We start from the raw sequence: 14,502 nt of genomic DNA, 5'->3' as shown, positions 1-14,502 counted from the left end.
CCCATCTTTCTCAGTCTCCCCCCAACCCTGATGTCAGTTCTGTTTTACAACAGTGGCACTATGCTGTATTTGTCCTTTGTGACTGAGATATTTCACTCAGCATAATGTCCTCCAGGGTCATCTATTTTGAATAATATTGCATGAGTTCCTTGTTTTTCAATTCAGCATAGTATTCCATTGTGTGAATATACCTCAGTTTCTCTATCCACTCATTTGTTGATGGGCACTTAGGTTGTTTCTAACTCCTTGCTATTGTGAACAAAGCCATGATAAACATGGGTGTGCATATATCTGCTTGGGTGGCAGTTATGGTCTTTTTGAGGTATATTCCCAGTAGAGGAATTGCTGGGTCAAATGGTATCTCTATTTGCAACTTTTTGAGAAAGCGCCATACTGCCTTCCACAGTGGTTACAACCATTTTACACTCCCACCAACAGTGAATAAGGGTTCCAGTTTCTCCACAATGTTGCCAGCATTTGTTGCTTGCTGTTCTGTTAAATTTTGCTACTCTTCCTGGGGTGAGATGACATCTCATGCTTGTTTTGAAATAATACATATTTTTAACGAAGTTCTTAAGAATGTAATAACATCACAGGTGGTTAAGTCAGAAAGTGGGTGTAGGGAATTTACGTGCTAGGATCAGGCTGGCTGGAGTTGAAAGTAAGCCAGAGACTGGTCTGGGAAATTGTATATTATTAGAATCCAAAGATGAACTACTTCAGAATTCAGAGGGTAAGCCAATTTAGAAGTGATGAGCAAAGTTCAGGATCCAAGAAGCAAACTGGTATCCAGTTGACAAAGTTTAAGAAACTTGTATTATGCATTTCTTGTGTCTCAAACATTGTGCTAATTACCAAAGAGATAAATATAAAAGATATGTGGTCTTTGATATTTAGGAAATTAACATCTAGAGGAGCTGACGCCCAAATGTCCAAACTGATCATGGGCCACAGACTAGTATGGCTAATCCAAGCCAGGTATAAGAAAGAACCAAGTCCAAATAAGCATCTATCTCAGTTCCAAGACAGATTTCTAGATAAAGATAGAAAATGTTCAATGTTAAAACAGAAAGAGGATCGTGAACCCATGTACTCATGCCCCAAATTAAAAATTATCTATTTGTGGTCAGTCTTTTTTCATCCCACCACTATCCACCTCATGTCTTCTAAGGTTATTTTTTACAAAAGTCTTAGTTCTGAAAATACCCTTTTTAGACCTCAGAGAATTAACAGTAACTCCTTAAGATCATCAAATACCCAGTCACTATCTAAATTTCCATAAATTCCATATTTAAAGAGAAATTTGGTCTCTTGGTCTATTGTTTTTACTTCCCTTTTTTTACCTCCTCCTTCTTAAAGTTGATTTGTAGAAAAGAGTGGTCTGATTTTTCAGAGGAGTTCGGCTGAATTTTCAAATTGTATGCTTAATGAATTTCTCTGTACTCTGAATTTCTTGTAAACTGGAAGCTGAATTTGAAGATCTAATAAAATTTAGGTCTGTAAAAAAAAAGAAAGAAAAAGATAATAAAGGTCCGACTAGGAGACATAAATTAGAGTTTGAGGATTCCAAACCAAGAGAGAAATCTACATACGAGTTGAGCGGGAACCTGTAGTTCCAGGACAGGTCCCATCTGGTTTTCAGCTGCCTTCTAGATTGGTGTTGAGAAGGGCTAATAGCTGAGCTGTTCTTCAGAAGCAGCCTGGTCTCTGTGAGGTGCACTGGTTCTAACAAACACAGGATCCTTGCAAGAGCCCACAAAATTCAACAGACTCTCGGAAAATCTCAATAATTCAGTCCACGGACTTTTTTTTCTTCACACTAGCTCTGTGCATTATGATAGGTAGATGGAGATGAATTAGTCATTCAGAAAGTCAGTATAATGATACCATCATTAGGGATTACCTCTTACTCTCAGTTCTAAGAAATAAACATGGGGGAGGGGTAGGCAGGGAGAAAAGTACAACAATGGAAATCCAAAGTCTGTAGATTTTCATGAAAGTTAATTAAAAAAGAAATAAACATGGAAGTTGGTGACTGTAAAGTTTGTTACCTAGATTACACTCGTGGTCCAATAACAATTTTACAGAGCACCTATTGCTGTCATGTACTGCTGAGTCAGAACCAACTCACAGCTGACCCTCCACTGGGATTTCAGAGGCTGTAAATTACGTGGGAGGAGGTTACCCTTCTTTGTCCCGTGGAGCAGCTGGTCGATTTGAACCATGTACCTTTGGGTTGGCAGTGCCACTGTTTACCTCTAAACCACCAGGCCTAACAGAGCACCCAAAGGTCACTGAATCAGGCCCTGATGCTAACTAACAATTGTGCATAAAGCCTAGGGGACTTGGATCTAGTGTGGAAATAAGATGTGTAACCTGAGATAGGGGGGACCTCAGTTTGATGGGGATAACACTTGTTTATATCTGTTGTCCTGGAGGGAGCTGTAAGAGTACTCTCCTTTAATCTTCAAAAGTGTCCCAAATTGAACAACAAATTATATGGTAACTTCACTATAAAAAAACAACAACAAGCCAACACGCTCTAGGGGTAGAGTGGGGATTGCCTAATATTCTATATAGTTGGAGACTAAGAAAAACAATATAATTTGCAATTTCTTGCTAAATGTGTAAGCCCAAATAGTCTCCGTGTTAGATACTCACCCTTAACTGCCCTCTCCTAGGCCTTTTCTTCCTTCTGCCCTGCCTGGACACATACCACAAAGTTGATCTTCGCCTCCAAACCCTGGAGATTCCCTTCCATGAGGTGAGCCACAGAGTGGCATTTTCTTTCTCTACATTTTCCAAAACCTATGATTTTGGAAGCCAGGCAGCAACACTGCCCCGGGAACAAGAACTATTTATGTTTAAAAGTAGAAATGAAAAGTATCCTCGAGATTTGTCTATCACTGGCCTAGATTCACAAGCCTTTCTTGAACTGTCTCCCACTTTTCATTCAGAGGTTCTTTCACATATTTCCTTTTGGTTAGAAGAAATGTAAATAGACCCTATGTAAAACGATAGGATTCTTTTAGAATATAAGATTAAACAATACCAAGTAAAACTTAACTATTAATCATACTAAACCAAAATAGCAATTGACAGTGTTTCCTTTTAGATTTTTCTCTGTGTGTGTTTATGTGTGTGTAAAATACAATATCTATCTATCTATCTATCTATCTATCTATCTATTATCTATCTATCTATCTATCTATCTATCTATCTATCTATCTATCTATCTATTATTTTGCAGGATGCCTTTATTAATGGAATCACCTCATTGGATTAATCTTTTTTTATGTATCAGCTATGCTTCTACACCTTCTTTTTAGAAGGCCACATCAAAATTCATTGTACAGGTCTGTTGTTAATTGCCAACTCATAGAAGACATAATGCCTACAGGTGTATCATAATTTATTCAATTTTCTGTTATGGTATTGTGTTTTTAATTTTTAATTATAACAAACAATACTGTGAATAGCATTCTTGTAACTAAACCTTTGTAAATCCTTATAATCTTTTCTTGTGATCGATACTATGAGATGGAACTTCTGAGAGCGTGGGTCGTCTCAGGGCTCGGGTGTGCGCTACTGTAAAGCCCTCGCATGTGCACGCCCATGAGCAGTACATCAAATTGTTCCCAAGAATGTGATTCTCTGTTAGTAGATTATTTCATTGTTGGCATCAGTTAAAAAAAAAAACCCACCAAACATCTGAGATAGAGTCAGCATTCCAAGATGATTTTTTTCATCATTTTCCTTTACGAAAAGATTTGCAATAGGATTTCTTTAAATTTTGAGTTACTTAGTATCATTACGAAAAATACCATATTTTTAAAAAGTATGTACTTTGCCTGCCCTCCCCCGTCTGTCGCTCTATCTCTCTCTGTCTCTCTCTCCTTACTATAATCTCAAGAAAACTCCTTTGCATGCATTTAGTCTCTCCCCTCACCTGGTTAAAGACCCTGAGAATCAAGCCTGTTATCCAAACATATTTCTGCCTAGGTTGTGACCAAAGACATGTTTATAATGGAAGTAGATGCCATTTGTTACTACCGAATGGAAAACGTCTCTCTCCTGCTAAGCAGCCTTGCTCATGTGTCCAAAGCTATCCAATTCCTGGCGCAAACCACCATGAAACGTCTCCTAGCCCATCGATCCCTCACGGAAATTCTTCTTGAGAGAAAGGGCATTGCTCAAGATATAAAGGTACTGAGATTTAAAGTTGAATATGTCAAAATTATGACCTTATCTTTTATTCATTTGTTTATGGGCCATGTACTGAATCTTCCATGTGTCACACATTTACTGTTAAAGGTGTTGTCCGCTAAGGAGAAACTTAGAGCTGAGTAAGGGGAGATAATACTTGTAAGCAAATAGCTGTTTATGTGGGGCTCTGCTAAGAGTTGATAATAGAGAACATGGAAGGAGGGAGTACAAAACAAAGCTGTGTGGTCTGCTCCTCAGAGGAGCAGCATAGGAAAAAAAGAGCACTTTAAAATGAAATAGTTGCATAAAACACTCATTGCAAGTGGTTGGCACCATCTCTAAACATTTTACAAACAACCCATCTACCAGTGGATGCCCAGCTAAGGCTGGGTGGTTACCACAGTGACCCAGGGTTTTCAATCTCGCAGTGGGCAGTCACTCATTGCCACAGATTTTGCTCTCAAGCCTACTGCAGGGAATTTCAAGTCATTGTATGTAAACACACTAAGTGAAAGCCAAGTGTCAGGAGTGAGATTTGGCAAGGGTGGTGGTGCTGGTGGAGCTAGACAAGAGAAGTTGGGGGGAGACAAAGATGGTAAGATGTGGTTTCTGTGAGCTTCCTTTGAGGAAATGTTTGCCACTGAGTCAGAACCAACCTATAGCTGACCCTCTATTGGAATTTTAGAGGCAGTAAATTGCATGGGAGGAGATTATCCATCCTTCTCCCATGTAGCAGCTAGTGGATTCAAACTGTGTGCCATTGGGATTGCAGCATGGCTTCTTACACTAGGCCGCCAGAGCTCCCTTTGGGGAGGCACAGTATATAAAAATAAAGAATGAACTTTGAGTGGGAAGTTCAGATAAAAAGAGAATCAGCAATGAGACAAGTTCCAACTTGCTGGTAAAGAGCTTTGAGTTGTGAGGGATGAGATAGGGTGTGGAGATCTTGGAGTGCTAACTCTTTGCAAAGCTCTGTGCAGTTAACAAAACCCAGCCTGTGAGTAATGTCTTTGGAACAGAGTTTTCTTAGAACAGAGGCTGTCAGTGCATTCTCCCCACCCCAGAGGGCCTCACTGAGGCCTGAACGCTTCTCTCCACAGGTCGCCTTGGATTCTGTCACCTGCATTTGGGGAATCAAAGTGGAGAGAACAGAAATGTGGGTAGGAAAGGAAATAAGAAGAGAAATATTATAAAAGGAATGATGTTTTAATTGCATTTAAATTGTATTTTTAAAAAATTTTCTTTTTAACAATTATTTCTATTAAATGAGTACAACAGTTACAATAGGAAAAATTTGGGGTCGGAATCACCAATAGCTGTAACACAATCACCACTTTCATTGAACAAATTGCTTCCATCATTTTCTATGTATCAATTATATTTTTTTATTGAGATAGAATTCACACAACATAAAAAGAATAATTTTTATAATTTCTTAAAAATTTTATTATTTAATTAATTTTAATGAACATTTACAGAGATTTTGGATTTCCATTCATTCATTGTTGCATTTTTCTCCCTGCCCACCCCTCCCCCCAAGTTCGCTCTTCTCTTTGAAAAATAAAAGAAACATTCTTTCATTGATCTACAATCCCCACCCCCAAGTACACTCCACTATGCAACAATACTCCACTCAATGCTTTTCAGTCTATTCAGAGTACTGCCACCATCTCCACAATCTTAGAATATTTTAATCATCTCAGAAAGAAACCCAGTCCTCATTAAACAGTCACTCCTTACCTGCTCCCTCCCTGCAGTCCCTGGCTACACTAACCCACTTTGCTTCTCACTGGAGTTACCTTACAAATGCAATCGGGCAGTATATGGTCTCTGTGCCTGGTTTCTTTCACACGTAGCACAATATTTTCAAGATTTACCCCTCTGATGCTGGCTATAGTCCAGTGGTTGAATAGTATTTGACTTAATAAGTATACAGCCACATCCTTTCATAAATTCATCAATTGACATACATTTGGATAGTTTTCTATTTTGAGCTATTACAAACACTGCTGCTATGCACATTCATGTAGAAACTTTTCAAACTGACTTGTGTGTGTTAGGAAGCAGGAGTGGCATCCAGAAAATCTATGAACTTTGATAAATGTCGATAGTTGTAGAGAGGCTTCAGGCCATTTGTTCACTGGGTCGCTATGAGTCATGCTCAACTTGAAGGCAATTGACAACATATATATATATATGTATGTATGTGTGTGTGTGTGTGTATATATATATATTTAAATGTTGTTATGTACCATTGAGCTGGGACTGAGTCATAACCGACCCTCCAGCAGGTTTTCAGAGGTAGTAAATCACACAGGAGGAGACTGCCCACCTTTCTCCCATGGAGCAGCTGTGGATTTGAACCAGCTTGTCTTTTGGTTGGTAGCACAACTCCTTACCACTAAACCACCAGAGTGCCCATATGTGTGTATATGTATATGTATATGTATATGTATATGTATATGTATATGTATATGTATATGTTGTTATGATGTGCATGGAATCAGAATTAACTCATAGCTCATAGCTGACCCTCCAGTGGGTTTTCAGAGGCTGTAAATCACTCAACAGGAGATTGCCCTTGCAGCTACTGGTGGATTTAAACTGCTTGCCATTGGGTTGGTAGCATAACTCTTTACCCCTGTTGTTATTGTGAGCCGCTAAGTCTGACTCAACCCATAGCTGACCCTCCTGTGAGTTTTCAGAGGCAGTAAAGTGCATGGGAGGAGACTGCCCATCCTTTTCCTGCAGAGCAACTGGGAGATTAGAACTGTGTCTTTGGGATTGCAGTGCAGCTTCTCTTTTTTAAAGTGCAGCTTCTTATCACTAGGCCACTAGTGTTCCCTCTTTACCCACTAGGCCACTAAAACATATAGATAAATAGATAGATAGATAATAGAGAACACACACACACACACATATTGCCCCTTGAAATGAAATTGTTTAATGATATACTTTGGTAACTGTTTAACTTTTTGAGGAATTACCAAACTTTTTCTTTGTATACATTTTCCATGTATATATGGTATGCATATAATTTTATATCATTATTCAAAATATCCAGTATTGCTCTCATTTAGCCACCGGTGGCTTGTGGTAAAAAGCTACACTGCCAACCCAGATGCAAACTGAATTCAGCAGCTTCCCTATGGGAGAAAGAGGCAATTTCCCATGAGACTTACAGCCTCTAAAAATCTGTAGGAGAGTCAGTTATGAGTTGGTTCTGACTTGGATGTAATGACAATAACAACCATCATTTCCAAAATCAATTCTTTTGTAAACTTAAATGAGTTCCTGTATTCAATTCTGAATAGTATGGCTTTTCAAAGTTGTTTTTCTACTATTTTAATTTCATAGGTGGTATTTAGGTTAAAATGTAATTGACTAAACATCAACATGGAATTTTTTTGTGTGCGTATGAGGAGAGCCCCACAACTCTGGATAGCATCAGCTCTATGTAACACAAATTGGCATTTGAGGGCTTTGAGATGCTGTTGTCTGTCCACCTCTCACTTTAGAGGCCCAGGGATGGTATACTCTGGTAAATCACAATTTGCTTTTCATCATGAAACACTAGTAGAGAGGTTTGCAAGTCTGTATGAAATCACTGGCAGGTAAATACCACTGCAGCTCACAACATGTCTATGTCTCCCTTTTCCAGTAAGGATGTGAGGTTGCCAGCGGGGCTTCAGCACTCACTGGCTGTGGAAGCAGAAGCTCAAAGACAGGCCAAAGTACGGGTGAGCCAGCAATCAGTCCTTCCGCCAATGCTGCTCTGTGAGGATGAGAGGTCTACAAGAAGGCATGCTCCTGGAGAACACGAACACATCAACTTGACCTCCCTGCCTCCAGTTACCCAGCCTGCTGAAAGGACTCTGTCTTGCTAATAGCCTCCTAACTGACAAGTGCATAGACCTCTTGTCATGTTACAGCCTCTCTTTGACACAGTGGACATCAGCAATCACCTCTGCCTTCATTCCTTCCTCTCTCTAAAGACATCTTTCTGTTCTTATTTCCTCTTCTTGGGCATCTTCTGTGGGCAATCAAAATTCACCTCTAGATTAAGGAGACCCACATCTATCTCTTTAGGTCTGAGCTAACTCTGGAGGGACAATCATGACTAGGGCCCCAAATTCCAACAAGGGTCAGGTTTAAGAGAGAAGGCTGTGCTACCCATAGCATCTACTCAAGGATGCCAGTGTGACCTAATGATCTGGCTGATAGCAGCAACTCAGGTTTGAGGTGTGGTAGAGTGGAATTTTGCAAAGAAAGAAAAGAGCAATGAAAGGAACGTAGACTGCTTTCAAAGAACAGAAAATAGGTGAGAAATGCTCCTTAATCAGTTGTCGTTATGTGCTGTCGAGTTGCATATCCACAATAGCTCTGAACCCTGCTCTAACCTGGGCCAATCTCACTGTCCCTGACACAGCTAACCTCATAACCCATGTTAATGTATCAATAAATCTTTATCCAGGGTCTTCCCCTCCTGTACTGTCCTTCTACCTTTCCAAGCATGATGTCCTTCTCCAAAGACTGGTCCCTCCTGGTCACATGCCCAAAGTATGTATGACAGCACTTCAAAATCCATGCTTCGAGGGAGCAGCTTGGCTTCACCCTCTCCAGGACAGACCTGTTAGTTCTCTTGGCACTCCATGGTATGTTCAGTACTGTTCTCCAGGACCACAACTCAAAGGCATAAATTCTTCTTTGTCCTGTTGGATCCTTCCCTTGCTCTCTGATGTATAACAGACAATTGTAAACACCATGGAACCTGGATCAGGCACACCTTAGTCTCTAGACTGACACTGTTGCTCTTTAGCACCCTGATAGTAGAGTTTCCTAATGCAATTCATTTTTTGAATCCCTGGCTGCTGATACCAAGAGTGTTGATTGTGGACACAAGCAAGCTGAACTTGTTAACAGTCTCAATCTCTTCTCCATCTATCATGATGCTGCCAATTGGCCCAGAATCTTTGGTGAGAATCATTGTTTTCTTGATATTGAGCTTCAGTCTGTATTGCAGACTACAGCAGAAAATTACTCTCGGCAGCAAATGCTTCAGGCCCTCCTCAGTTTCAGCAAGCAAGACTGTTGTTATTGTTGTTATGTGTTGTCAAGTACATCTTTCAGTGAACAACAGATTTGAACTTTGTCCTATCCTGTGCCATCCTCACAGTCTCTGACACACTTGAGCCCATTGCTGCACTTACTGTGTCAGTCCACCTAGTTGATGGTCTCTCCTTCATCATCTTTCTACCTTTTGTTTATTTGTTTTTTTGTTTTGTTAAATTTTATTTTATTATTTTTTTGTGTGTGTACCATTAAATCAGATCTGACTGGTACAGGAGGAGATTGTCCCTCCTTCCCCAGCAGAGCATCTGGTGGATTCGAACCACGCACCTCTGGGATTTTAGAATCTTGCAACTAGGCCACCAGCCTTGCCATCTTTCTACCTTTTCAAGCATAATGTTCCTCTCCAAGGAATAACCTCTCTTAGAAACATGCCCAGAGTATGTGAGATGAGACTTTATCATCCTTACCTCCAAGGATCACTCTAGCTACACTTTCTCCAAGACATATCTGTTTGTTCTTTGGCAGTCCGTGGGATACTCAGTACTCTTCTCTGACACCACAGTTCAAAAGCATCAATTCTTCTGTCATTTATTGTCCAGCTCCCAGATGTATATCAAGTGAATGAATCAGGCACATCTTAGTCTTCAAATTGATATCATTGCTCCTCAGTAATTTGGAAAAGTCTCTGACAACGGACTTTGCTTTGCATCTGTTATTGTTGTTGTTAGGTGCCTCAGCAACCCTATGATCATCAGCTGTGAACCCTGTCCTATCCTATGCCATCATCACCATCTTCAGCATACTCAAGCCCATTGCTCCAGTCACTATGTCAGTCCACCTGGTTAGGGATCTTCCCCTCTTTCGCTGTCTTTCCACCTTCCCAAGCATGATGTCCATTTCTAAGGTTTACCTTGGAAATAGCCTTTCCTAGCAACGTACCCTAAGTATGTGAGATGAAGCTACATCATCTTTGCCTCTAAGGAGCACTCTGGCTGCACTTTCTCTAAGATATATGTTTGTCCTTTTGGCAGTCCATGGGATATTCAGTACTTGTCTCCAATACCACAGCTCAAAGGCATCAGTTCTTCTGACATTGTCTAGTTCTTAGTGATTGAAAATACCATGACCTGAATCAGGTATACCTTACTCCTCAAACTAACATCATTGCTCTTCAAAAAATTTGGAGAGATCCCTGACTGTAGACTTTGCCAGTGCAATACATCTTCTGATCTCCTATTAGTACAAAGCATACTGATTGTGGACCCAAGTAAGAGGAAGGCATTGACAGTTTCAATTTTTCATATCTTTCAAGACATTGCCTATCAGTCCAGTGGTGAGAATTTAGTTTTCCTGATATTGAAATGCAATCAGTATTGAAGGTTACAGTCTGATCTTCTGCAGAACGCACTTCAACTCCTCCTCATTTTCAACAAAGTTGGGTCATCTGCCTAAGGATGGTTATGGATTAGCCTTCCTCCAATCCCAGTGCCACATTCTTCTTCATATGGTCCAGCTTCTTGGATAATTCACTCAGCGTACAGTGCACGTAGGGATAGCCACATAGGGAAAATCAATAACTTTGGGGCATTGAAGCAGGGTTGCGAGGAGGGAAAAGAGGCAGGTAATGCGCTGGACAGGATTATTAATAGACTTCCGAGCCTAGTCTCATTCGTCCCCTATAAGGTGGCACTTAGGGGATAAGCTTGACTCTTCCTCTTCTAACATGTTTACTTATGTATTTTGCCCAAGTTGGGAGCCACCCTTTCTTGATTCCATGCTTTGACCTGCAATGCTAGCCTGCCTTTTCCTGTATATCCTCTGGGTGTGATTAATAACATACATAACTCTTCATTTATGCCTGTCAGGATCTTTAACAAAAATCTGCCCTGTATTATGGTAGATAGTATAATCTAGATGAAATCCCTGAGGAGGAAGGTTTCATCTCTTTTCCTTTACCTCCTGTGCTAAAGGGTGTCTGCCACACAATAGATGCTTTGTGTTGGTTGAGTTCAACGAAATGGGAATTAAGAGTTTAACAGAATTAAATGAAAATCAGTTTGCTTTTCTCCTGTGTGTTCTCTAGATGATTGCTGCAGAAGGGGAGAAGGCTGCCTCTGAGTCTCTGAGGATGGCAGCAGAGATTCTGTCAGGGACCCCAGCCGCTGTGCAGCTCCGATACCTCCACACCCTTCAAGCTTTGTCCACAGAGAAACCTTCCACTGTGGTCTTACCTCTGCCATTTGACCTGCTAAACTGCCTGTCTTCTCCCAGCAACAGAACTCAAGGAAGTATTCCCCTTCCACATTCTTCAAAATCCTTTGAGCCACTGAATCCTAAAAAGAAAGACTCTCCCATGTTATAGGGAAGGCCAAAGGCGTGTAAAAGGGCCTTTCCTATAAAAGCCCCTTCACTGAGTGGGGCACTTTGTCCTCCGTAGGAACTAACTGCAGCAGATCATTTTAGACTAATAAATTAATAAATCTAAAGCAAACGAGCTCTGGTGGCCTAATAGTAAGAAGCTGTGCTGCCCACCCGAAGACATGTGGTTCAAATTCAGGATGGAAGGATGGGCAAATTAATGCCTCTGAAACCCCCCTCCAAGGGTCAGCTATGGGTTCGGTTTGCCTCAACTGTACACAGCAGCAATAAAGCAAGGATGGTGGTGAGTTTCATGACAATACGGCTGCTTGAGTATATGCTTCCACACAGTTGGGTGCAGTGTTGTCTGTCCCTGGAGGAAGTAATTCTACCCAAATCATATCTTCCAATCTCCTTTGAAAAACAAAACACAGCTGTGTTTAGGGAGTCATTCTGTTCATGTCCATCAGGAGGGAAAAAGGCAGATTGTGGTACATTAAGATTTTAGACAACCGCGCGCATACACTCACAGAGACAGAAAACAGAAAGGACGAAAGAACAAAAGAAAAAAAAGAAAGGATAAAGACGAAGGAGACTAGAGTCAAAGGAGGATAGAGATGCAAGAGGCTATGGAGAAAGAAAGAGGTAGAAGGAGAGTGAGAAAGGTGGATGAAAAGAAAGGAGGATAGAAAAAAAGGGTAATAACAAAGGAGGAGAGAAGAAAGGAGAACAGAAGAAAGGGTGATAGTAAAAATGGAAGAGAGCTAGAAGAGAGGATAAAAAAATGAAGATAAAAGGAAGGGAGGATAGTAAAAAAATAGAAAAAAGAGGGAGAGTAAAAATAGAGGTTAGAAAGAAAGGAGGACGGTGGAAAAAAGAGGATAGAAAGGGGGATGGTGAAAAAGGAGGATGGAAAGAAAGGGGGATGGTGAAAAAGAAAGAAAGGATAAAAAAAGAAGGAAGAAAAAAGTACATTAGAAAGTGGTACAGAAAGTAAGAACAAAAGTAAAAAAGTAAGAAGGCAGGAAGGAACAAAGGGAGGAAGAAAAGAAGGAAAGCAGGAAGGAAGGAACAAGTACAGAAGGAAACAAAGAAATGAAGAGTGAAAGAGACCTGACTCTGAGTCTACCTAATCTTGACCCAGATCCTAACTAAGCCTGCATCTGAGGCTAACTAAATCTCACGGTGTACCTAAAAGCAACTCCTAATTAAGTCTGACTCCAAGGCTACTAGGCCTCACTCTGAGGCTAACTAGGCCCTATTCTGAGCCTAACTAAGCAGCACTAGTGCCCACTATCACCATAAGTAGGCCTGACTTCGAGCCTAACTAGGCCTGACTCCAAGTTTAACAAAAACCGACTCTTAGACTAACTAGGCCTGACTCTGAGCCTAACTATACCTGACTCCAAGTTTAACAAAACCTGACTCTGAGCCTAACTAAGCCTGACTCTGAGCCTAACTGAAACTCACTGTATACCTAAGACCAAATCCGACCGTAACTAAGCTGGACTCCAAGCCAAACTAGGAGCTACTCTGCACCTAACTAGGCCTGACTGCGACTCTAAGAAAACTTGACTCTGATTTTAACTAAACCTGACTCCAATCCTAACTAGGCCTGATTCCGAGTCTAATAAAACTCGACTCTGGGCCTAATTAATCCTGACTTTGGGCCTAATTAAATCTCAGTGTATGTCTAAGCCCAACTCCTAACATAACTAAGCTCAACTCCAAGGCAAACTAGGAACTACTCTGCACCTAACTAAGCCTGACTCCAAGTCTAACTAGGCCTGACTCCTAGGCGAACTCCAAGCCTAACTAGGCCTGACTCCTAGGCGAACTCCAAGCCTAACTAGGCCTGACTCCTAGGCGAACATAACTCGACTCTGAGCCTAAGACTGACTCTGGGCCTAACTGAAACTTACTGTATACCTAAGCCCAACTCCTAACCTAACTAAGCTTGACTCCAAGCCAAACTAGGAACTCTGCTGTACCTAACTTGGACTGACTCCAAGTCTAACAAAACCTGACTCTGAGCTGAACTCAGCCTGACTCCGAGCCTAAGTACGCCTGACTCCAAGCCTAACAAGGCCTGACACTGAATCTAACAAAACTCTACTCTGAGCTTAACTAAGCCTGACTGTGAGCCTAACGTGGCCTGACTCCAAGCCTAACGAGAATTGACTCCGAGTCTAACAAAAGTCGACTCTGAGCCTAACTAAGCCTGACTCCCAGCCTCACTAGGCCTGACTCCAAGCCTAACTAGGCCTGACTCGGAGTCTAACAAAAGTCGACTCTGAGCCTAACTAACCCTGACTCTGGGTATAATTAAACTCAGTGTATACCTAAGAACAGTTCCTACCCTAACTTAGCTTGAGTCCAAACCAAACTAGGAACTACTGTGTGCCTAACTAGGCCTGTCCGAGTCTAACAAAACTCGACTCTGAGCCTAACTAAGCCTGACTCTGAGCCTAACTCAATGTGCCTCAGAGCGGCTCCTCTGCTCTGTCCCCTCCTCTGGGGGCCCACTGCCAAACGTGGAGAGTGTGTCAGGCCCTTCAGGAGGCCTCTCTTCCTACTCCCCTACAGACCTTTCTACACACACCCTGGGCTTCTGGCACTAGACAAAGCAGCTACCCCTTGAGCCTGCCAAGATGGAGTGCGCCCCCACAAAGCCTGCGGGGGAAGCGCAAGCTGGAGGGTCTCTGGCTCCCGTCAGAAACTCCTTCATTTTATTCCCAGCTAGGTTTCTTTTTTTTTTAAATTTAGGTTGTTTATTTTTTCATTTCAATGAACATCTACAGAGATTTTGGAATTCCATTCATTCATTGCTGCACCCTTCTCCCCGCACAAACCCCTCCCCCCTCC

General features: G+C 41.4%; 1 protein-coding gene across 1 annotated transcript in view; it reads left to right on the top strand.

Annotated features, from left to right (window-relative positions):
• Nucleotides 1-11,641, top strand: part of NPHS2 (nephrosis 2, idiopathic, steroid-resistant (podocin)) — a 30,464-nt gene extending 18,823 nt beyond the window's left edge. Inside the window, exons 3-7 of the mRNA XM_006887770.1 lie at nt 2,654-2,764; nt 4,003-4,206; nt 5,307-5,362; nt 7,868-7,946; nt 11,363-11,641. Of these exons, the coding sequence (XP_006887832.1) occupies nt 2,654-2,764; nt 4,003-4,206; nt 5,307-5,362; nt 7,868-7,946; nt 11,363-11,641 (729 nt within the window). The remainder of the gene's footprint in view (nt 1-2,653; nt 2,765-4,002; nt 4,207-5,306; nt 5,363-7,867; nt 7,947-11,362) is intronic.
• Nucleotides 11,642-14,502: the final 2,861 nt, after the last annotated feature.

This window comes from Elephantulus edwardii, unplaced genomic scaffold (assembly GCF_000299155.1).
Source record: "Elephantulus edwardii isolate Elephantulus edwardi_28Jun2011 unplaced genomic scaffold, EleEdw1.0 scaffold00061, whole genome shotgun sequence".
Classification (NCBI taxonomy): Eukaryota; Metazoa; Chordata; class Mammalia; order Macroscelidea; family Macroscelididae; genus Elephantulus; species Elephantulus edwardii.
The sequence above is the reverse complement of the archived record's forward strand: the minus strand, read 5'-3'. Positions and strand labels throughout refer to the sequence as shown.